This window comes from Opisthocomus hoazin, chromosome 7 (assembly GCF_030867145.1).
Source record: "Opisthocomus hoazin isolate bOpiHoa1 chromosome 7, bOpiHoa1.hap1, whole genome shotgun sequence".
NCBI classification, from domain to species: domain Eukaryota; kingdom Metazoa; phylum Chordata; class Aves; order Opisthocomiformes; family Opisthocomidae; genus Opisthocomus; species Opisthocomus hoazin.
This window is the reverse complement of record NC_134420.1, coordinates 539,859-563,078: the sequence shown is the minus strand read 5'-3', so window position 1 is coordinate 563,078 and position 23,220 is coordinate 539,859. Positions and strand designations below refer to the sequence as shown.

General features: G+C 53.8%; 2 protein-coding genes across 3 annotated transcripts; one reads left to right on the top strand and one right to left on the bottom strand.

Moving 5' to 3' along the window:
* Positions 1 to 1,368: 1,368 nt before the first annotated feature.
* Positions 1,369 to 7,111, bottom strand: BET1L (Bet1 golgi vesicular membrane trafficking protein like). The gene is made up of 4 exons (XM_075425047.1): positions 7,033 to 7,111; positions 6,183 to 6,274; positions 5,345 to 5,401; positions 1,369 to 3,673 (listed from the first exon to the last, which is right to left on the bottom strand). The coding sequence occupies exons 1-4, from the start codon at positions 7,049 to 7,051 to the stop codon at positions 3,506 to 3,508; spliced, it is 336 nt and encodes a 111-aa protein (XP_075281162.1). The 5' UTR covers positions 7,052 to 7,111; the 3' UTR covers positions 1,369 to 3,505.
* Positions 6,248 to 21,525, top strand: RIC8A (RIC8 guanine nucleotide exchange factor A). 2 transcript variants are annotated; one of them, XM_075425041.1, is made up of 11 exons: positions 6,248 to 6,326; positions 8,744 to 8,937; positions 11,956 to 12,003; positions 14,182 to 14,796; positions 15,415 to 15,509; positions 16,374 to 16,524; positions 17,200 to 17,295; positions 17,579 to 17,723; positions 18,144 to 18,288; positions 19,311 to 19,430; positions 20,279 to 21,525. In XM_075425041.1, the coding sequence occupies exons 2-11, from the start codon at positions 8,854 to 8,856 to the stop codon at positions 20,397 to 20,399; spliced, it is 1,620 nt and encodes a 539-aa protein (XP_075281156.1). In that variant the 5' UTR covers positions 6,248 to 6,326; positions 8,744 to 8,853; the 3' UTR covers positions 20,400 to 21,525. The 2 variants fall into 2 exon arrangements, with proteins under 2 accessions (XP_075281156.1, XP_075281155.1); XM_075425040.1 differs by lacking the exon at positions 6,248 to 6,326 and adding an exon at positions 7,192 to 7,293.
* Positions 21,526 to 23,220: the final 1,695 nt, after the last annotated feature.

Here is a 23,220-nt window from a genome sequence, read left to right as displayed (position 1 = left end):
TAGTAGAGACAGCAGGGACAGGACGAGGGGTAATGGTTTTAAACTAAAACAGGGTAGGTTTAGGCTGGATATAAGGAAGAAATTCTTTACCATGAGGGTGGTGAAACACTGGCACGGGTTGCCCAGAGCGGTAGTGGAGGCCCCATCCCTGGAAACATTCCAGACCAGGTTGGACAGGGCTCTGAGCAACCTGATCTAGTTAGCGGTGTCCCTGCTCGCTGCGGGGGGGTCGGACTAGATGACCTCTGGGGGTCCCTTCTGATTCTATGATTGTCCCTGTCCGGGTGACACTGAGGAAGACCCAGGCACCCGCGGCCTCCCCAAGGCCTGCAGTCCCCCTGTCTTCAGCCAGTTAACAGCATTCTGCTGATTCCGGTGAACAACTGTGAGCATATGGATTCAGAAAGCGGTCACTTTTGGCATTTCACCTTGTCCCATTATTACCAAAGAATTCTTCTGGTGTTTGCTGCAGTGATCCCCGCTGCGCGTTGCACGCTTTAGCCGGTGTGTTAATTGTGGCATCAGCGTTCTGGAGAAGCACAAGTTCCTCTGAGCGTAACGAGGGAGATGCGCCTTCAGATGGCACCGCGAAACCACGCTGGAGGTCCCCGCTCGCGGCTGAGCTCTGGCTCTGGTTTGTCACAGCTCCAGCAAAAACACCCCCAGGTGTTGTGCCTGTCCACCGTGAGCTGGGGGGTGCGCCTGAGGAAGATCGTCTCTCTCTGGTTTTTATGCCTTGGAAAAACATTGTAATGCTAGGACTACGGGCAAGCACTGAAGCCAAAATAAATTACTCCTATAACCAAATGGTTAGAAAGTGCTGAAGGGCGGGGTAGGGGGACATCATCGCGGGAGTCGGTCCCAGTGCCAATGCTGTTACAGGTTTGATCCTGCACCCTGTCACTGCGCTGCTTTCAGCTGCTGCGTTGCTACCGTGAGTGACCCGTATTCTGAATTCGAAGGGTCAGAGACAAAGCATTAAAAATAGGAGAAGGTTCCCTTTGCAGAGGCCAAAGGCAGATCACACCTGGACTAACAGCTGGACTGTTCAGTACCTAGACCAGCACAGAAAGCCACTGAAGACCGTTCCCCCGTGCGGCTCAGCCTCTGAAGCGTCGCTTGTTCGGGGAGAATACGGGAGATTCATGCTCCAAGGGGGCACAGGCAGATCTTGCAGAGCATTAAGACCTGCCCCTTCCACGCTAGGGCAGCTCTGCTCAGATCTCCGTGTTTCAGGTCACCGAAGATGTGCTGTTTCTTGGGATAACGCTGAAATTGGGCTTTGAGGCAGCAGGTTCAAGTAGAACAACTGTGTGATTTGGTCTTGTTAATGTGTAAGCACAAGGAAAAAAACACCCGAGCAAAAAATTCTAAAACCAGAGCTTTATTTACAACAGTAAAGGCAAACCAAAACCACCACCATGACAAAGACCAGGCTGTTCCAGTGGCCGTTCATCAGAATTCACCTGCTCCAGATAATCACAACAAAGTCCATCAACTGACCCATCATTCTTCCAAACGGAAAGCGTTCGGAGCTGCCACATCTTACCAGAGAAGCAGGAAGAAGGACCAGAGAAGGTCACTGCTGCCTCCTTTCTGCCTGCCTTCCCTGCACGTTTTTTCCCCAAGTGTGGGAAAAGACGACACTTGATCCCGTGAGGGCAGTGTTTTGTTAGCAGTTTGGTACAGCTGGAACAAAGGACAACACGGTCCCTTTACAGATCTGGAGCGGGACTGTCCAAGGACAAAGGAATTCCTGATGGGTACAAGGGGAAGGCCGAAGGAAACATCCAGCCATGGATGAATAAAGGCTTGCTGGAGAGGACGAAGACTGTAAAATCAGAGGAGGAATGCTTTAGTCCTGCAGAGGTGGTTGTTACAGGAAGACAGGAAAACCAAATAAGCAAATACTTTCAACAAGGAAAACAGAACACCTGAGCAGCTGGTACAGAAAACAGAGAAGCTGAAGCACAGCAGCTCTGCTCAGCCGCTTTGGAAAGTGCAAGGTTTATACAACAGGCAGTTGGGGTTTGTCTGAAAAGAGAAAAAGTGTTTTATTTTAAATTCTTTTTTCTTTCTCCCAACAGGCACGGTATTTTTAAAGTTACAGACCTCTTACTTCAATCATAGGCAGACTTAAATAATTCAGCTACGGAAGAATACAGCTGGGTCCTGACAGGCGTGAGCAGCCCAGCGAAAGGCAGTGAGGGTGAAGGGAAGACGAGCTCCCAGCTACTGCCCTGCCAGAGCTGTGCGTACCGCCCCGGGAGAGGGAGTCTGGCACGCGTCGCATGTCCGTCAGGAACGACAGCCTTGTCAGCAGCACCGGTGGGGATGTGCCGTGCCACACAGCTCTCGTGTGTCCGTCAGGAACGACGGCTTTGCAAACAGAACCGGTGGGGATGTGCCGTGCCACACAGCTCACACGAGCACTGCAGGCAGGGATCCCCCAAGCGCTAAGAAAGGCAAAGCAAGAGTTACCTTCTACGTGGATAAATAAATAACCAAATCAACCCTCCCATCACATCCTTCCTTGACCTCCCACCATCACCCCAACAGCACCGTTTAGGAGTTTCACTTGACCTCAGCCTCTGCCTTTATTTGCGCAACATCTTCCCAAAGTCCTCTAATACCAGGGCACCATAATAACTGAAATTAACTGGACCTATTGCTGTTGGATTTTCCTTGCACTGATTTACTAGCCTAAGGGAGCGCATTTGCGAGCATGGGAAGGTACTGGAAGGTACTATACGTGTGTAAATCAAGGTGGCTTATGGACTTTGGCCCTTCTTTCTTGCAGGGTTCACCCCCAGCTTTACCTAGAAGGATGGTAAAGACCAATCTAGCATTTAAATAAAGTCTTGCTCCTCTGCAACTCTTCACTGCAACAATTAGAGAGTATCAGGGTCCAGATCTAATGCTAATTTCATTTCAAAGCAGTACAGATTTCATTTCAACCCAGGGACACCAAGGATATTAACAGGTCTCTGAGTCAAGGGGAAATTGAGACCAGGTGTCAGCTGAGCGGCCATGATGGAATGTAAGCCACACATTCATAATTCCAAATCTCATAAATCAGCATCCTAAATTTTACAGCTGTCAAAGCTTGGCTGGTTTATTAAACTTTTGAGTATCGACAAGTCTCTGGATTTGTCAGCCACATCTCACAAGCCTAATACCAAATATCAGTACGGGAGGTAACACAAAAGTGGCCCTTAAAAATAGGCCACAAGAACGGACAACAAGGCAATAGATAAAGGCATAAGCATTTAACAACATCAAAACTGTGTTACACGTGAAAATCCATTTAGAATCAACCATCCTCATTTTATAGAGATGCCTGAGACCAGCCAGAACAATGACAAGAAGCTGGTGGAAAGAAAAGTAACGTGGAAGGGCTGTCTGGACATCTCAAAGACTCCACCACGGGCAGACTGAGAAAGGCGCGGAACAAGTCTGTCAGTCATCGTGTTTTTTGTTCTGTAAAACCTGCAGAACAACAAGCTCAAGTCCCGGCTTTGGACACGAGATAGTAGAGGATGAAGAAAACAACAATCAGCCCTGCTGAAACAGAGCAGAGCAACTTGCGATTATCTCTCCCGGACCGTGTCATGGTGGAGAAGCGCTTCACGCTGCCGGATAGCAGGCCAGTCACACTCATGAAATCTGAATCCTGAATGAGAAAGAACATTAAGATGGAGGCAATGTAAACAGATGAAGATATCCCCAAAGAATCTCCCACGTCCTGGCTAAAAATCATTTGCACAGGGAGCTGCAGAGTAGCTGCCCGTCCCTCCGTGCCCACGGCGTCTCTCTCGGAGGTCCTTCCCTTCCTGTGCCCTGGCTCCAGGAGCAGCCCCATTCCCCCCGCGCTCAAAACAGGGAAACAAAAAAGACAGGGGAAGGTCTGTTCCCAGCGTAAACCAAACCGCCTCCCCTTTTTAAAACCCGGGTCAAACCGCCTGCTGCTGGACTGCTCAGCTGTACCCAGGCCGCGTACTCTGCCTGGAACAGCTTGCTAACAGCAACTCTGCAAGCGAGCGTCTCATCCCAAGGAAATGTCCCCACAGGAAGCCAGTGCCATTAGTGCCCACCGGGGCCGGCTCACGAGCACAGAAAAAGGTGCCATCGCTTGCCATTAGTTCTGTTTTTCCTTCAGCACAACTGCCGGAGGGTGGGAAACAATTCCTGAATTAATGCAGCTCAGGCATTTTCACTGTGACTTCTGGTCTGTTGTCCTTACCCACGAACTACTCGGAGCTTCTGCTCCTGTTGCTCCTGAAATGCTTCAAAACCTTCTCTGCAACAGAAGCACAATTCCGTGCTGATTCAGGGCTCTTTCTTTAAGGTCTTTTGCCATTACACTTTTTATTCTGATTCTCCCTTCTCCTGATTTTCAGGCTGAGCAAATATCCGTTTCAGACGCTCCAACACTGTCAGCGTGCACCGTCCTTAAGCTTCCAAGCTGAGCTCAAAGCTCTGACTCAGCCGCTTTCAACACTACAATTACCTTTTCTCTCGCTTCCACGCACCAGCTCTCCAACACCCAGCGCACGCAGAAAAGGCTCTCCAAGCACCAGTGCTGGGGTGCTAGTCTCCTTCTCAGATCTCTGGGCTGGATTCCCCTCCTCTCACAATTCAGTTAGCAAATTACGTTTCTCCTAAAAAGCCTCAGCAGGTAACCCCTCTGCCACGGGACTCTGCTGTTCCAGCCTTTCCCCAGTGCACTGTGATTTTCCACTGGTAACCAAAGCTTACGCAGCAGATTACTCTGGAAAGCGATTTTGGTTTTATCTGGTGTCGTGTGTCAGAAAAATGACAGAACAGGGCGCCCAACAACCTGAGTGCACCCGGAGCATCAGCTTTGCTCCTTCCAGAGGTGTCAGTGAAGTACACAGTCCTGACAGGCAGTCTGTGTTTCGGGTGGTGCAGTAAGTAACCCCGACAGATCTACACAGCAATACCAGAAACCACAGGAAGGGGCAGCTGGGGAACAGGCCCCTCTCCCAGCATCAGCCCCAGGAGGCAGCTCTTCAATCCCAGGACGGAGGTAACCCCCACTGTATTTCTGAAGTGTGCTGTCTTGCATCAGTCTCCCCAGATGCTAGATACCAACTGCATCGCACGTTCAGACGTGATCCTAGCGGCTGCTAAGTGTCTGATGTTTATGTATCAAGAAGTCCACTGGAAATGAGTTTAGTTACACTCCCTGGTTTGCCAAACCAACCACTGGGATCTAACTTTGTCTGCTAACTTTGAACTGCTATTAAGCTTGCCCAGTTAAGGTAACTGCCGAGAGCCAGCACAAAGAAGTCATGCTGTTTACATGTCACTGGTTCCTTACCATGCCATCCAGGTAACGGTTTTGTTCGTCAGCATCTTTGTCAATATCCAGAGCCAGCTGCACAGGGCAAGGGAGGGAACGGGTATTAATGAAGTGTCAGTGGAGAGAGAACCTCTAACGCACCTACTGCTGGTAAAATTTGAAATGCACTCTAGAAAAGCAAGCCTGCTTCCCCATCTCCTACACAGACACAAGACAGAAGCTTGTTCGGTAGAGGAGTAAGATTCTCGTTTCAGTGTCAGGCTGGTGAACTATTTCAGCTCTGCAGCGCTGGAAATAAAAGCGTGCCTGCCTGGAACTGTCACCTATGGGACAGGAGCATTTCAACGCTGGGACGCAGCAGCAGGAATTCAGAGTCTTCCCTTCTACAAGGTGAGTCACCGACTGCCATTAAGCTCTAAATCGATGTATTTGATGTTAGTAGGAGCAAACTAGCTTAAAAAACACCACTTACATACTGACATGTATTTTTCAAAACTAGTTTACCTGCCTTTTTATTGTGATTTTTTTTTTCCAGAGGAGATGTGCGCAGCAATGCCCCTCTGTGCAGCTTTTATGTTTCTCTCTGTGCCTAAAACTCCTTCCCTGAGTGCCGTCAAAGCCACATCATCCCCATTAGAAGATGTCGCTAAACCTCAAAAGGAGAGTGGAAACTCATAAAGCCGTCCCCGGCCTTTCACAAGTGACGGTTAACCGTTATATCACCAGCAGCCAAGAGTCACTAACACCTAGGAGACCCTCTGTGCTGACCACAGGCTGCATCTCCTGCAAGACCCCGCACCAACGACCCAGATAACTGACGGCCCGTCCTTCCGTCGCCGCCGCACCGGCAACTCACCGACTTCAGCCTGGTGACCTTGTTGGCTAGGCTGTCTGCCATGCGCTTGTTCTCCACATCCAGCATATCCTCCGTGGCACTTGGGCTCTGACCTGGGGCAGAAAAAGAGGAGAGCGAGTTGGATCCAGCCCGACACCCGTACTGGTGCGTTTGCTCACCCAGCGTGGCGGGCGAGGCGGGCAGCTTGTTGCCCGGCCGGTCTGCGGCTTGCTACGAAGGCCGTCACGGCCGCCGCCTCGCGCCTACAGCCCCGCAGGGTCTGCGCCACGAAACGCTCCCAGCGCCTTTGGATGAAACCACCAGACGCTCCCCAAAACCATCAGACACTCCCCAAACCCACCAAACACTCCCCAAACCCACCAAACACTCCCCAAAACCACCGAACCCTCCCCAAACCACTGAATGCTCCCCAAACCCATCGAATGCTCCCCAAAACCTCCAGACGCTCGCTCCCCAAACCACTGAATGCTCCCCAAAACCACTGAATGCTCCCCAAACCCACCAGATGCTCCCCACACCCACCGACCACTCCCCAAACCACTGAATGCTCCCCAAGCCCACCAAACGCTCCCCAAAATCCACGGAGCGCTCCCCAAAACCCACCGAATGCTCCCCAAACCCACCGAACGCTCCCCAAAGCCACCAGACGCTCCCCAGACGTCCCGGGCTGGGAACCCCGACGGGGCCCCGCGCAGCAGCTCGCAGCGGGGCTGGGGCGAAACCGAGCGAATCCAGGGCCCTTCGCCCCCGCCCCCGCCCCCGCCCCCCCCCCCCCCCGGGGCTCTCCCGGCTTTGCCGCCCGCGGCCGCCGGGACCCCCCACCTTCCCCCCTCGCCCCCCGGGCCCTCACCTCGGCCCCACTCCGCCATGGCGGCCGCCGGCCCCTCCTCGCCGGGCGGAGCCGCGCCGGCCCCCGCCTCCACAAAATGTCCGCCCGCCCCTCCCCGCTCCCCCCGCGGCCGGCTCGGGGGGCGGCTGCGCTCTCCCGGCCGGTGCCGGCTGCCCGCGGGCCTACCGGGCCGGGCCCGTCCCCGCTGCCGCCCCGGGCGCACGGCGGCGGCCCCCGGAGCGCCGGGCGATGAGGCAGGGGGCCGCGGCGGCCGAGAGGAAGGTAACGGCGCTTCCCCCCGCCGCTGCCGGGGCCGGGGCCGGCTCGGGGGGGTTGAAGGGCGCGGAGAGGGGCCGGGGCGGGGGGCTATGGCGGATGCCGCCGCCTGCTCTGGCCTTCCCCCCCCCGCAGAACCGGAGCGGGGCGCGCCCGGCGCCGCGGCCCCTCAGCTCCCCGGCTTCCCCCGGGCGCTCGCCGGCGCCTCGGGGCGGGCAGGGCCGGCCCGGTGCCGCAGCCGAGCGCCCGGCCGTGTGGCACAGCGGGGCCGGGTGGGGGCCGGGCCGGCTGCTCTCCTCGGGCCTGCTGGGCCCCGCCGCTGGGAGCCGCTTTCCGGCGCTGTGGGCTCGCACGGCTCTGCGGAGCGTTCAGCTTGGGCTGTGGCGGAAATAATCTCACCGGCCGCATCTTTGTGCGCGTCCGCTCGTTGGCGTTGTTGTCGCGGGGCGCATCGTCTGCAGCGACACGAGGAGCCCCGCCACGGAGCCCCGCCGCCCAGGCCCGCCACGGAGCCCAGCCGCCCAGGCCCACTGCCCAGGCCCGCCACGGAGCCCGGCCGCCCAGGCCCACCGCCCAGGCCCGCCATGGAGCCCCGCCACAGAGCCCAGCCGCCCAGGCCCGCCATGGAGCCCCACCACGGAGCCCGGCCGCCCAGGCCCGCTGTGGAGCCCCGCCATGGAGCCCAGCTGCCCAGGCCCACCGCCCAGGCCCACCACGGAGCCCAGCTATCCAGGCCCACCGTCCAGGCACGCTGTCCAGGCCCGCCATGGAGGCCCGCCACGGAGCCCAGCCGCCCAGGCCCACCGCCCAGGCCCGCCACGGAGCCCAGCCATCCAGGCCCACCGCCCAGGCCCACCGCCCAGGCCCACCGCCCAGGCCCGCCATGGAGGCCCGCTTCCCAGGCCCGCCGTCCCCCGTGCAGCCTGTCTGCCACAACCCGACGCGCTGACTGCGAGCAGCAGCGACTGTGACCAAATCCCCGGGATTTCCTGCTTTTTGCCATCTTAAAAGGCAGCTCTGCCTGAAGCAGGCCCGGAGGGTGTCCTCCTGCCTGGCTGGCTTCCCTCGCCGTCCCTTTTCACTCCACAGGAGTGTTTCTGGACAGTTATGTTGTTTTTTTCTCCTGTGCAGTGACAGAAAGCAGGGCAGCCGGGGAGGAGGAGGCAGAGAGCTATTTCAGGGAGCTGCTGTTATCTGCTCTGTGTTAATCCCCTGGCTGGGCGGGGGGAAGGTTTTCCCCCAGTGCTTTACTGGGAGGGCACATATTAAACATTGAAAAGCAAAGAGAAGAAGAGGAGGATTAGAGGGAGAGAGAGGAAGCTGGCTCCTGGCTTTACTCGGGTTATCCATCTGCTCTGCTTTTATGGATGCAACAGCGTGAGCAATCTCACTAAGGTTTTTTGTGTTTTGTTTTTTCCCTCCTTCCTCTCCCCACCCCTTTCTCTCTCCCCTTCAGCTCTCTGTGTGTCGAGGTCCCTTTGCAGCACCGTTCTCCGGCAACTCGGAAAGGCTCTCGCTCGCCTTCCTCCCGGTCTCACCTCTGGCTGTAGCTGAGCTGTGGAGACAATGGAGCTCAGGAGCGTGGTAGCCGCGGTGGAGAGCGGGGAGCAGGACGCGGTGCTCAAGGTGCTGCAGATCTACAACCGGGAGGTGAGTGAGCACCAAACCGCTGCCTGGCGTCTGCGAGCCTGAGGCGGGCTGGCCATGTTGTGGGGTTTCTGTGCTGTCCCCGGGCTGTCTCCTCCGAGCGCATCTGCCTGCGCGCCGCTGCCGCAGCAGTGTTACAGACTGCGTCGGCTTTTGCTTGCAGATGGTTCATTGCTTGGTGTTTTGCTAGGAAGCAGCTAGGCACCCTCTCTTTATCTTGGGTCTGTTGTGTGCTGGAAATAAAGTATGTAGAAGGGATTTTTTTTTTTTTTTTTTTTTTTTTTTTGTCCAAATCCCAGGTAGAGGCTGGCAGGGAAATAAACATCAGTGTGAAGACTGAGTGGGAGGAGCTTGTAGGTTAAGGCAAGGTTTGGAGGTAATAGAACAGGCCTGGGGAGGAGCTGCAGGTGGAATGGTTGGTGTGATTTGCAAGTCAAAGATCGTTAGAGGTGGATGGGGGTGGGCTGCTGGGGTTTGATGCAGGTGCCTGATCAGAAAGCTGACAATAAGAAGTAAATAATGAATATAGAATACAAAAAAAAGAATGGTTGGGAAGCAGAGATGGAAATGTTTCTAGCCTTGAAGTGGCCAAAGATTATCTGTGGGGACAAATCCCTTTTGAAATAGGCTCTGGTTGTTGGGGAAATTTCTTCAGAGGGTTTCCACCAGGGTAGGGCAGGCCCTGCAGAGCTCCGTGACTCATTCTGCACCATGCCTGAGTGGGTGGGAAGCCAGTGGGGAAAACCTGTGAATATTTTGCACAAGTATGCAAGAGAGAGTGTGCAACTATTTCCAGCAGTCGGTTTTGAAACGGGGGAGGTATTAGCTAAGAAGGAGCAGCTCCCTGTTAAAGGCAGTCTGTAGGATTCACATCACCTACAGCAGGTGTAATGCTGGGGAAATTAGGAGTGCGAGTGGAGTCTGACGTGTAACCAGCTTGAGGCATCAAACCACAATATTTTCTGTTGAATTCCTCCAGCTGGATCCTTTGTTGGTGTATCGAGTGTAGGCAACTTGTGAGAAAGTGAGTGGTTTTGCTAGCCTGTCTAGAAGAAATGGGGCAATCAAAGAGGGTTGTGAAACTGCAGATAAACTAAGCAACTTCTCCTTGCATAACTTTTTACTGTAAGAATTTATGGTACTGAATCCTTTTTTTGGGGATACATTTTAATTCGCTATTGCATACGCAGTCAATTTTTGATTGCCAGAAATAAACTACAGCTCAAGCAAAACCGCAGGTCTGGCAAAAACATACACGAATGAGATGACAGGAGCTGCAGAGCGGCTGCGGTGGGAGCGGAATGAGTGGCGTGGTGGTCTGCAGAGCACATCGGTTCCAGGGCTGAGCCGCCAGTTCCTCACAACGTGGTGCAGCAGCCTGTTTCCACGCGGTGTGTAAGCACCGCTTGGTCCATCGTGGCTTGTTCTAGGTGAGAAAGACCACAGCTGTGCCTGGGACCTTGGTGGCTGTGGCACAGCCAATCTGCAAACTGTATCTTCTGCTTGTAAGCAGACAGGAATTGGCAAATGAAAAAGTGAAAAAGGCGGTGAACAGCAGGGGAGACTGCGCTTGCTGAGTGAGCGAGTCGGGGAACACCTGCGGTCTCCAAAAGCTCGGTGCAGTCTCCCCCCGGGCTCTGCTGGGCAGGAGATCAGGTGGTGGTAGACAGCTGAACAACTTGTCAGGTGGTGGACACTGTGGGAGACAAGCTTAGCTGTTTAGACCTGCATGTGGGGTATCTGTGGGTTGTGTTCAGTCAGGAGAAGAATAAGGCCGGAGTATAAGAATGATTGGTTGTGGTAAGACTAATTACCATTACTGAGCAGCTCTGTAAGTGCATGGTGTAACTCGGTAGAAGGTGACAGTGAGCACTGAGAAAAATGATGGGAGAATTATGATGCAATATCATCTGCATATCTCTATGGATAGATCTATCTATCTATACGTACATAATTAGTGTTTTAATAAATTTTAAGCATTTTAATTCTCAAAGCTTGGACAAAATGGTGTGTTGGTGTAAATGAGGATTGCATCATTCACTGGAAAGTGCTGCTTTCCACCAGGGCACCTGTGATCTCCTGTGCTGTCCAGTTCATTGGAAGCAGGTGCAGCCAGAAAGGAGATTGTCCAGTGAAGAACAACCAGAGTAGTGAGAAACACAGAAATGTTTCCCGTGAACAAAGAGCAGGACTGTTTATTAAGAAAAGGGATGTGATGGAGGTGTAGAGATCAGGTCTCACTGTGCTTAAAGAACATGACCTGAATAACCACAAGGATCTATTGGCAAGTAGCAAGGAGACAGTACTTTCCTTTGCTCAGCAAAAGAAACAATAAATGTCAAGGGGATAAATGCATAGGCACAGCTTGGTGGTGTCGCTGAGCAGAGGAATTACTGGCTATTACAGGGTGTTTGGATTGTGATAAATACTCTGCTGCAGAGCTAAGAAGTAGCCCATCGATCAGATGGGCACAGCTTTGGCCTGTGGCAGTCAGCCTCCACCTTAGAGCCAGCAAAAGAGGGCAATGGGTAATGTTCATCACAAATGTTTTTCAAGGATGAAAGAGAAACAGGGGACTGGGGAATGGCAGGGACCGAAGTCAAGGAAGGCACTTCAGCCCTGGTGGCCTGGTCTGTCTCTGTGCTTTTCAAACTAGATTCATCCCACCTAGTTGTGAAGCCGTAGCTGGAGTTGCCTAGGCAGGGAGAGTGTTGGAAAGAAAAGACAGGACTGAAGCAAAAACCTCAGTGGCAGGGATGTTTTCCTTTTGTCGTGTTCCTCAGGAGCTTGTGCTGCTTGTTACAGACCCCCAGGTCTCGCAGACGTCCGAGCGCTGTGGTGCTCCTTGCCGTGCTGATTCCCTGCCTCTGTGCCGGTGGGGACTCTTCTGGAGAAGATGTGCTTGGTTTTGCAGCATGTTTTTAGACCTGCTTTCCAGCTGAATGGCCCTGCCCTGGCTGGGGGGGAAACAGTTTTGTGGATTTTTAACCTATTTTGATTGGTTTTGTTTCACCCTCACAGAAATCTCAGTGCTTCACCTTTGACGATGAGGAGCGGGAAGAGAGAAAGGTAGGCACGCTCTTTGCTTCCTTCCTCTAGTCAGATCCGTGAATCTGCTGCTGCTCTGTGCTCGTATCCAGCAGGGCTTGGTGGTGGCAGCCCCTACAGGGAAGGAAATGAGTGTGTTTTCATTAACTTGGTTAGGGAATAGCGTGCTCAGGGCATCTGGCTCTGGCTTTGCCATCAGCAGTTGGTGTTTTAGGATAAAGGTCAGCGTCCTGCCAGCATCAGCAAGCCCTTTGGGTTCTAAGATGTGTGTAGTCTGAGCCACGGGTGCATAAAAAGTGTGATCCTGTGTGTCTGTGGGGTGAGCCTGCTAGGCAAAGATCATGGCAACGTGCAAGCCTCTGGAGGGTAAGCGTTCTGGCAGTGAGCCGGCTGCGGGATTTGACGGAGGCTGTATGTTAGCTGATACTTTAAGCTGGCGTAATCTGGTGCTCAGTGGAAAGAAACACTCCTGCCTGTTCATTTCTGCTCCTGCAGCTCGTTCACGCCAGGGCACACCTTTGCATGGCTGCACATGGTTGATGGGCTGATCTGCCTGCAGAATAGCTCTCGTTTTCCTGGATTATTTTTCAGCTGGATCAGTTTTGTGGTCCGATTCGTTGGTTGATTGCACCAATGCCTGTGTTAACACAGCAAGTGTGGACCAGGCAACCAGGGTGAGGAATGGGACCTCTTCTGTCTGTGCTATCGCCAGCTAATGCTAGCATGAAGTTTTCCCAGGTACAGCCTGATGCGCAGGACCAGATCCCATGAGATCCGAGCTCTTTGCCTTGCACTGGCTTGCTTTTTGAGCTGGGACGGTCACACAGGCCGTGAATTCGGGCACAGCTTTAGGATGCTTCACGTTTGGGGTCTGTGTCATGAAATAACGAATTGAGCATCACCATCTAGTTCGTGGTGCTCAGTTCTGCCGAAGGTTTAGCCCTGGGTTGTGCTCTGATGTCTCTTTGGCCTGAGTCAGAGGCTTTGGTTACTTAATGACTGTGTCTTTAACTCCTGTGTCTCTGTCTCATATGGAGGGAGAAGAGGAATGACTGTACTCTCTCACTTCTTGGGAGTGTGATTGTGGGGCATACTTGATGAGCTAGAGCTTGTTAAGTTCTGGCAGCCTCACATTAAGGATTAAAATTAATTTTTTCATGAGGACCGAGGGAAGGAATGAAGAAGTACAACTGATTAGACTGTGTTAAGCCGATTACGCTGACTGATGGCAAACCTTGCAGTCTTGGAGTCCTTCACTCTTGTAACATGCATGGAAAGACGTGTTCTGATACGGCGTCATGTTAGAGAGATCTAGTGAGATCTTACCTCACCACGGTGTGGGTGCCTATGCAGTGGATGACTAGTGCCATGTGAAGTGTTGCTACACATGGGTCAAACCAAGTGGCACTTGGTTGTGGGAAGCATTACCTTTTGCTCCTGTACTCCTCCGTTGCTCGCTGTCACGTACGATGCTGTTATCCACAAGGGTTAAACTGTCAGCTCTTGTGAATTGGTGTTAGTGGAGCTCTGCCAGCCTGTACCTACTGAGGATCTGGGCTAGTAGGTCTCCAGACAGCACTCAGTTTTAGGGAGGTACTACTTACTTGAATCTGCTGAGGTCTTTTTACCTCCTTTCCTAGGGTATCACGTGCTCTTCTCACCTCACTTGTGTCCTTTCACCCTCCCTTGGTGGTTTTCTGACGCATCTACCAGCCTTCTCAGTCTCTTTCTGGAGCACCCAAAGCGGATGCCTCCCTAATCTTAAGGCTCTGGGTGGGAGCAGAGAACTGCTGTTGGGTTGGTTGTTGCTCCGCAGTGAAGCCGTCAGGGATGTTTTTGCCCTGCCCTCTCTTTGCTTCACGCAGCTGTCGGGGGAACAGCGTTAGCCTGAGCCATCCTAACCGTGGCTGAAGCTGAAGCAGAAATAGTAGCAGTTGCCTGTTCATACTCTGCCTTCACATCTGATACCCAGTCCCAGTCGTTCTGTTTCTTGCTGGGTGTCTTTGCTCAGACTAGGTCAGGATCAGATGTTGGAGCCAAATGCTTCCTGAGTGCTGCCGAGTGCCCACCTGAACCAGAGCCGTTAGCAGGCCCACCTATAGATGATGCTGGTGTTTTCCAGGGCAGAGCATTATGGGGTGGTGGGGGAGCACTGTAAAGTGTTGGTGCACGAGACATTGCTTGTTTCCAACTGCACAGAAAATGGCCCAGCTGCTGATTAAGTTCCTGGAAAGAGAGCTGCAGCCGTCCTGCCAGGTCACGTGTTTGGAAAGCATCCGCATCCTGTCCCGGGACAAATACTGCCTTGACCCCTTCACCACCAAGGAAGGCCTGAAGACCCTCGCCAGGCACGCTGGCATTGATTACTCAGAGGAGCTCATCCGGGAGGTCCCGGACTTGGATGTGATCCTGGAATCCCTCAAATGCCTCTGCAACATTGTCTTCAGCAGCCCTCGGGCACAGGAGCTGACAGCAGAAGCCCGGCTGGTGGTGGGCCTGGCCAAGCGCATCAAACTGTACAACGAGAGGAGCCTTCCGCACGAGGTCAAGTTCTTCGACCTGCGTTTGCTCTTCCTGCTGACGGCACTGCGAGTGGACATCCGGCAGCAGCTGGCCCAGGAGCTCAGGGGCATTAGCCTGATGACAGATACCCTGGAGCTGACCCTGGGTGTCAAGTGGTTGGACCCCTACGAAGTTGCCAATGAGGAGGGACTTCTCCCACCTCTGCCCCGGCAGGAGACAGAGCGAGCCATGGAGATCCTGAAAGTGCTCTTCAATATCACCTTTGATTCCAGCAAGAGGGAGGTGGACGAGGTAAGCTCCTCGGGTGTCCCACCCCGCTGCATTTGGAGGTCTCTGGGCTGTGGTTTGACTGCTGGTTTTCTCCTCTGCTTGCATTTCCTCGGATTACATACTGGCACTCATGCAGCCCCTGGGTACGTGCAAGGGTAGCAAGAGTCTCGTGTGTCCAGACCTTCCTCCCCAGAGCATGGCCACTATCCAATGCATTATTAACCCTTAAGACTTTCAGAGCGTTAACATTTAAAGGTTGGGTGTTTTTCCTTCTACGTGACACAGTTTGTTGTGCGAGTGGGAGGACGGGGTCCCCGGATAACTCGCTACTGAGTGTGGCCTGTTACTCTTTCACCTCTGGACGAGGCCAAAGGAAGGTGTGATGGAGAACATCTCTGGCTAATCCATGAGCCTGTTTTGGGGCCTCTTCCAGCCCCTGACTCGGTGTGTTGTAGAGTGCAGGGAAGTGTATTGGGCAGCAGGAAGGCTGTGTTGACCTCAAAAGGAGAATCGGGAGGCTAGTTAAACACCCTGCTGCTGGAGGGAGGGATGGGGCTGTGGGCTGCAGGGGCAGCAGGCCCTGGGGTGTGGAGGATCCCCTTTCCTGATCAAGGTTTTCCTTTTGTGTTTTGGGGCCAGGAAGACGCTGCTTTGTACCGGCACTTGGGTGCCCTCCTGCGCCACTGCCTCATGATCTCTGCTGACGGAGAGGACCGGACAGAGGAGTTCCACAGGTCTGTGCTGGGTAACTAGGGCATGCTCTTCGCTGTAGACAGACCTGAGGCCTCTCCGAGGCAGATCCTGCCTGACCTTGGCGTTTAGACCCTCTGCTGTTTTGGTGATTGCTATGGTCGCTGCTGACCTTTGGTTTGGCCTGCAGGTCCCTTGTGCTGCTGGAACTCGGAAAGAGCCCTGCCCTTCCCGCAGCCAAACTGTGTGTGCTAATGCCACAGCCTCCCGGTCTGCAGGAGGAGATGCTTTCTCCAAGCCTGCCTGGCCCCCAGGGGCATGTTCAGAATCCTGCGTCAGGCCTCGGCAGCAGTGCCACCCGTGTCAGGTGGCAGCTTGCCAGAGCAGATGTTTGATACTTGATGAGTCCATCAGCTGGCCTTAATTAACTGTCTGTCTCTTGAGCCATGCTGAGGAATTGCCTGTGTCACCGCTGAGCATTATTGGTCCAGGGGTGTCAGCTTTGGGCAGGTGACACCATCCTGTCCCCAGGAAAGCTTAGAGGAACGCTAAGCAATGCATTGCATTGACCATCAAGGTGAGGAGGAGCGACGCAGCAGATTGGCTGCCCAGATTGGTCCAACTTGGCCTCTGTGTCACAAACCATGGTTTCTCAGTTGTCACTGAAGTCTCTTTGGACTCCCAGCACATAGTTCAACTACTACTCAACCACTAAACTACAGAAAGCACTTCAATTTATTGGCTTTTAGTGGTGTGAGGAGCTTGGGATGCAGCCCAAAGACAACTTGGATCTCGGGGTCCTCACACCCCTGGTATTTAGTAACAAACCTTCATTTATGGATTGCAGAAGAATTTCTGTGAACAAAGAATGATGACTATGTGTTCACTTCTCTTTTTTATATATTTAGTCATACGGTTAACCTTTTGGGCAACCTGCCCCTGAAGTGTCTGGATGTCCTCCTGACCCCGAAAGTCCAGCCAGGCTCGCTAGAGTACATGGGTGTCAACATGGATGCAGTCAGCATCCTGCTGGATTTCCTAGAGCGACGCCTTGACAGGGTAAGTTGAGAGGCTGCTCTCAGAGTTCCTCGCTGCTCATTTTCACAAGTTAGCTGCAGGGCACACGTCCTTCAGCCTGCATTCAACCTTGACAAGCCCAGTGCCAACACCCCGGGAGCACCAGCAGGGCATGGTTCGTTTGGAGACAGCCCTTCACAGAAGGCTCAGTTTGTAGTAGAGGCAAAACTGATATGGTTGGTAGGACTAAAACAGCATCTGTTGACTGAGAAGGTGACTGCATCGTTGCTTTACTGACTGCAGGCAGTGGGGTTGCTTGCACAGATGATTAGCTGGGCGATTGAAATACCGGTGCTCTGTTTCACTCAGTAGTGATCTGGTGGGCAGCTTCTGAAAGCCTGGACTGGCATTATTTTCGAGCTTGCTGTAGTTCTCAGTCTCTGGGGTTAGTTCCAAAGGGCCTCTGAATTTTACTGCAGCACTTCTCTACTCTGGATGCCCTGCACGAATATTTCTCGCACTGCTGTGCCACAGAGCAGGGCTTGTAAAACCACGCTGCTTGGGGTGGTGAAGCACTGAAATGTCTGTAGCAGAGGCTGGGAAGCTTTGGTCTCCATCTTTTTCCCTGGTGGTCTGTACTCATGTTCCCTGCCACAAGGCAGACAAGTTGAGCTCAGCGTGACTAACGTGGTGTTCGTTTTGTGGATGCTGCTGCAGGGACACAAGCTGAAGGAGAGTCTGACCCCGGTGCTGAACCTGCTGACGGAGAGCGCCCGAGTCCACCGCCAGACGAGGAAGTTCCTGAAGGCGAAGGTAGGCTGTAGGTCGGCAGAAGTAGAATGATGCTGCACTGAGGAGAGAGGAGAATAGCAAACCGCCTTACTGCTGTCCTCCAACAGACCTGCTCTGTCTCTCTGCTAGGTTCTGATTAACGGGTGCTTGAGGCCTTTGGTGCCTGCAGTGTGTTTTCCCCGTCTCCCACGCTCTGTGGATTTACTCCTTTTAGCTGATTTGTAAAAACACCTACATTTTTCCCCTGTCTGATGTGGTGTTGCTGTTCCAGCTCCCCTGATTGCCCCTCGCTGTGGCCTTGTAGGTGCTGCCGCCGCTCCGGGACGTGAGGAATCGGCCGGAGGTGGGGAACTCTCTGCGGAACAAGCTGGTGCGTTTGATGACCCACATCGACACTGACGTGAAGCACTGCGCGGCAGAGTTCCTCTTTGTGCTCTGCAAGGAGAGTGGTGAGTTGCAGGGGCTCTTTGTGGGCTTTGGTGACAGGGAGTCCTGGGGCTTGGCCTCCAGGCAAGCCAGAGAGTATGGGGTGGGTCACCCTTTGCAGGAAAAGTGGAGAGTATCCAAGTGCTCTGTGGGAAGGAGTTGCTGTCTCTCATGCCAGTGGTGAGTGAAAAGCTCTGCCAGAGGACACCCCAACACCCTGTAGACATCCTGGCCTGCATTCAGACCCCCACCCCATGGGTGTTGTCCCCACCATTGCTGGTGCATAGTGTGGGAGCCTTGCTCCTTGTCAGAGTTCAAAGAAGCGTTGGCAGTTCTGCGTCTCTGGCCTTGCGCCCATCTTTCTGTTGGGGCACACAGGAGCAGAGGAGGCTGGAGAGGCAGGGGGGAGGCACAGGGTGGTCTCTCTCCCCTTCTGCTGACAGTGTCACGGTTTGTGAAGTACACGGGCTACGGGAATGCAGCTGGGCTCCTGGCAGCACGAGGCCTCATGGCTGGTGGTCGGGAAGAGGGAGAGTACTCAGAAGATGAAGACACAGACACTGAGGAGTACAAAGAGGCAAAGGCCAAGTAAAGACGTCTGCTCCCCCGCTATAGCACCCCTCCTCCTACGCCTTCTTCCCACTCCTGCTCTGCCCCTTTGTTCATCTGCCTCCCTGCCATCTCCCTTGTCCCACCGCATTTCCTTCCGCATTACTTAGCGCTTTCACCCTTAGCTTTGATGTCCTGTTCCACCATCTCTCCGTGTTCCTTGGGTGAAATGCTTCTGTGGCAGAGCTGCTCATGCTGTGGGAGGTCACCAGTGTGTACATCCGGTCCCTGCAGCTGAGCACAGGCTCTAGAGCAAAGTGGGTCCCTTCAGCCAGAGCCCATTCTGCACCAGACCTGTTCATGGTGTGCGTGTGGCAGTATCTCTCTAATCCGTATCTTGGACCCTTTCTTGGCATCCACGCGTCTTGGCACAGTGGCAGGGTTTTGCTGTGCGCTGGGGTAAGGGTGGGCCCTTCTTGCAGCAGGGTTGGAAGTGCCAGTTAACTCCTCTCCATCTCCAGGGTCCTGTGCTGCTGCACTGAGATGGTTTTTTGGTTTGTTTTTTTTGTTTGTTTGTTTGTTTTTTTCTTTGCCTGGTGGTGGTAACTCGAGGATGAGGGCTGTGCAGGGAGAGCTCCAGCACTGTGCTCAGCTGTGGGTCCCGTACTTCCTGTCGTCCGTTCAATGTGGTCTGCGTGCTGGATTGTGGGTTTTTGTCTGTGTTAGCTTTTTGCCTCCTGACTTAAGGAGAGGGAAGAAGGGTTGTCTGCCCTTGTGGTTTAAAACTGCACTGTGGAGTTGGCAGGATGGGGATGTTGCTCACACCAGAGATGGGGGGGATTTGCAGGGGGGAACAACTGTGCGCAGGACATACAGAGGAGGCAGAAGCACCGCATTGTGCTGCAGTAGCACTTGGGGCTAACGAGACAAGCACAATGACAGCCAGCCTTGCCACTGTGTTGCTGTGCTCAGTAAAGGCAAAGAAGGTTTTTACACAGCCCTTTTCTCACTCCTCTGCTTTACCTCCCTCCTTTGCCACGGCCTCGCTGTTCTTCTTGCAGCATTAACCCTGTGACAGGACGCGTTGAGGAGAAACTACCCAACCCCATGGAAGGGATGACTGACGAGCAGAAGGAATATGAAGCCATGAAGTTAGTCAACATGTTTGACAAATTGTCCAGGTACTAGAAGATTGTGTATGTTCATGTCTGTGATTTACATTTATGACAGACCTTCCTTTGAATGTATTCCCAAGGCCACCACTCGCTGAGGAGATGCAAGAGAGGGGTTATACCCATGGGGAAACATTTCCTGAAGCTGGGCCCCTTTCTGTTCAGGGGAAGGCACTGCAAGCCCCACACACCTCTTTGGCATGATGGCATACCGCAGAATTCCTCTGCAGGCCTGCTCTGTGTTCCCAAGCACGAGCTGCTTCACCAGCTTTGGCCAGGTGCTCGGTGAGAACAGCAGCTGCTGTCCTGGCAAGGCTGCTGAGTAGGGAGCAGCGATCTGGGGACAGGTTGCTGCCAGTGCCACCAAGTCCCTTTTGCTGCAGGAGTGCTTTCTCCAGTCATCTTCCATCCATCATTAATAGATGCCACAGAGAGGAACCCAGAGTCTGCCAGCTGAGTTCAGACCACCCCCAAGGGTGGGAGGGAAAGGGGCAGCAGGCTTGCTGCGTGTATTTCCATGGTGTGTTAGAGGGAGAAAACACTGATGCCAGCGCTAATTTTCTTCTTGCAGTCCTTTACCACACGGAACAGGACCCTAAAACTGAGCCTGTTCCAGGGAACCTGAGAATGGCAGCACTTGTGGATTGTGTGTCCAGCCATCACCTCAGCATGCATGAGGTTTTATGGCTAAGCTGTCCCCCACTTCTAAAAAGGGATTGTTAGTGGTGGCCCGGGGCTGTTCTGGGCTGCCCCAGGGCAGTTGGCACGAGCTCCGCCCTTCTGCTGTAGCACTTGTCTGTTCCTGTGTTGTCTGCTGCAGATGTGTTTTACCTTCCCCCTCTCCTCCCTGGCTGCAGAGAGCAAGTCATCCAGCCCATGGGCATCACGCCGAGCGGCAGCCTGGCCCCCATGGAGAACACCATCCGCGATATGGCTGACGAGAGGTCGTCGTCCGACTCGGACCTGGGGCTGGACTGATCCAGAGCTCTCGCCCCAGCCTCGGAGAGCTGGGCAGCCTCATCTGCTCTCCCTCCAGAACTGGTGCTGCACCCAGAGGCTTGTGCTGGGCCAGGACTCTCCCTGTGGGATCTGATCCAGCCTGGACCCCTCAGTCCACAACAAGGAACACCTCCTGCCTCCTTCCCAGCTCCATAACCACCTCTCCTTCCAGAGGGTCTTCATGGCCTGGCTCCGCCTCGATCTCTCCTGTCAGCAGCCTTGAGGATTTCACACTCCAAATTGCTTCCAGGACTTTCCAGTAGGATTTTTTTTTTTTAAAATACATGATGTTTGGGAAGAAAAGTGGGAGGGAGAGGGGGGATCTTTGTGTCGCACCATCAGGGTCCAGCAATCTGTGGAGCATCTCGTGTGTGTGCCGATGCTTGTGCAGCTGCTCATCAGCGTGTGTGTCACTGTGCGTGCTACGTGTGGCCGGCCCTGGGGGGGGACTGCAGGAGAGGGGTGCGGGTGGTTACGCAGGGCAGTTCCTGGGGAGCGGGGTCTGCGGGGTGTCTCGGCACGGCGTGTCCGTTTCAGCTGCGGTAGCTGTACGTCTGCGCGCTACGTGTGGCTGAGCGTGACGGTGTCTGTGCGGGAACAGGAGCGTGTGGACTGCTGAGTGTGCGTGAGCGCGGAGGGCAGCAGCGGTGTGCGTGCTGCGGGAGGCGAGCAAGCCTTTGTGTGGAGCTGCCAGCATTGCCACCGGCTGCAGGGAGACACGCGCAGGTGACTGCCGGGAACGCTCTGATACTCGGTCTCTGGACCTGTGCAGTGTCCCTGTTGCCACGGAGTTTAGTGCTTGGCGTTAGCCTTGCCCCATCTCGCGCTTTCCGAATGAAAAGGCCAAAATCTGTGCTTTGTCTGCTGCCCCCTCGTCTGCCTTGGCTTTCCCACAGGTCCACTGCTCTTCGCACCCAGGGGCTGGTCTTGGTCTTGTCCTTCGCTGTGGCTTAGATTTCTCTTTTTCTGTTTTGTTTTTTTCTTCTTAAAGAAAAATGTTTTAAAGAAAATCTTCCAGTTTGTCTCATGTACCAGAGTTCCAAAACTTACTATCACAAGTAGGAATGCAAAAGTGATGCTAGAATAAAGAAAACCTGACAAATGGGCACACGGCAGTGATTCATCGAACGTGATAGCTCTGAGCAAGTAGGAATTACCTTTGTTTTCTTCTGACTAGTGCGTGGTTGTGCTCCGATGACCCCGAAGTTTTACTGGAGGTAAAATTGTGGCATTAAACTGGGGCTAGGCCAGAACCTCTCCCTGCACCGTGACGTATAACCGAATGGAGCATCCCAGAGCTAAAGTAATCGTAGAAGCTTGAGGACTGTGAAACAATCTTAGCTCGACCCCTCGGGCCTCAGAACACGCAGTTGTGTGCAGGACTGTTCACCTCCTTTGCAAATGCTCCGTAATGGTTAAAATTGTGCACGCCAGCTCTGTCTTCTGTCTGCGATGGGGGTTTGCTGCTTGGCCTCTGCAGGACGCGAGCCAGCCTCCGTCCTTGTTCGGCTGCGTGGGGCTGCTGAGGCTTCTGACTCCCTGCGAGGGCAGCGGGGCTGGGGCGGCAGGGCAGGCTGGCCCGGACATCCAGGGAGTCGGGGTCTGGGGAGGCTGCAGACGCGCAGCAGCGACGAGTGGAGGGCTTACAAGGGTTCCTGCCTGTGTGTTTTTAGGAGTCATTGCTTGCTTCTGAAGACTGTCCCTGAGGTGAAAAGCTGAAGGTGTGCTCCGTTTAGCTCTTCAGTGACGAAGTTTTTTAGTAGCTGTGATTAAAGTTCCAGGCTCTCCCAGGGGAATACAATAGTTATGTGAAGCTGACCCGCTAAGGTTCATAGACAGGCTGCTGTTGTGAGAACAGCTTCAGTGTGTCGTGGCCGGAGTTTTAGGCCAGCTGCGTGTCCTGTTTTAAGTAACGAGCAAAACAACCCCAAACCTTCTGTGTGAAAATGCAGACCTCTGACCTCTTTCCAGCTTCCAAAGGAAAACGCTTTCCATGCAAAAGGAAAAGCAGGGGGTTTTGCTTCTGATACTGTTGTAGTCAAAGCTTGTATCCTGCAGAAAACCCTGACGGGCAGCTGGCAGGCCCTGCCTGGGAGAGGCCTGGTGCAGGGGCCGAACTTGGCACTGCTGGAGTGAGGGTTTACAACCAGGGCACAGGTTAAAAGCAGCCTGGCCAGCGTTTTCGGTGTGAAGCGATGTGCCGCGAGGGCTCTGGCGCTCTGCAGAGTGAGGACGACCCGTCTGCTTCCCCTGGGGCTGCGCGTTCGAATCCCGGCGCTGCGCTGGTCCCGGCTGCCAGGAGGAGCACGCGGATGTGTCCGAATTGTGCGTTTGGGTAAACAAGGCTGCTCCTCGGAGTGGGAACTTGCTCAAACCTTTCCTCGGGGAAGCAGCGAGGACACCAAGTGCTGAACTCTGTTCCCGTAGCATCAGCAGTAAATGTGCCAGGCTTCTCTGGGGTCCCTAGAGCTGCTCTGATTAATAGCAGATGTACTAGGTCCAAATACTCCTAATTAAGCAAACAGATAGCTATAAGACAGTGTTTTGAGGCTCTAGCTTTGCCCTGGGAAGAGCTTTTAGGCATGGCAGTCAGTAACAGTGTTCCAGTGTTCTGTTAGCAGGACACAGCTGTGTGCTCGGATGCTTTTATTCCCTTCACTTGGGTTTTGTGGAGTTTAGTGTTAGCCATAACAAAATGGTGGTGTAAAATGCTTTTCATTTTGTTGTGCTTGTTTAGAGCTGGTACTGATCCAGGATTTATCACAGCTGCTGTGAGAAACAGATGGGTCAGCCGGGGCCA

Bases quoted from the DNA above. Each gene is read 5' to 3' on its own strand.
- BET1L (XM_075425047.1), bottom strand. The intron at 5,402-6,182 runs GTGAGTTGCCGG...TGCCCTGTGCAG, and splicing joins AGGTCACCAGGCTGAAGTCG to CTGGCTCTGGATATTGACAA. The intron at 3,674-5,344 runs GTAAGGAACCAG...TTTCTCATTCAG, and splicing joins ACCGTTACCTGGATGGCATG to GATTCAGATTTCATGAGTGT.
- RIC8A (XM_075425041.1), top strand. From the start codon at position 8,854: ATGGAGCTCAGGAGCGTGGTAGCCGCGGTGGAGAGCGGGGAGCAGGAC. The intron at 12,004-14,181 runs GTAGGCACGCTC...CCAACTGCACAG, and splicing joins AGGAGCGGGAAGAGAGAAAG to AAAATGGCCCAGCTGCTGAT. The intron at 18,289-19,310 runs GTAAAGACGTCT...TTCTTCTTGCAG, and splicing joins TACAAAGAGGCAAAGGCCAA to CATTAACCCTGTGACAGGAC.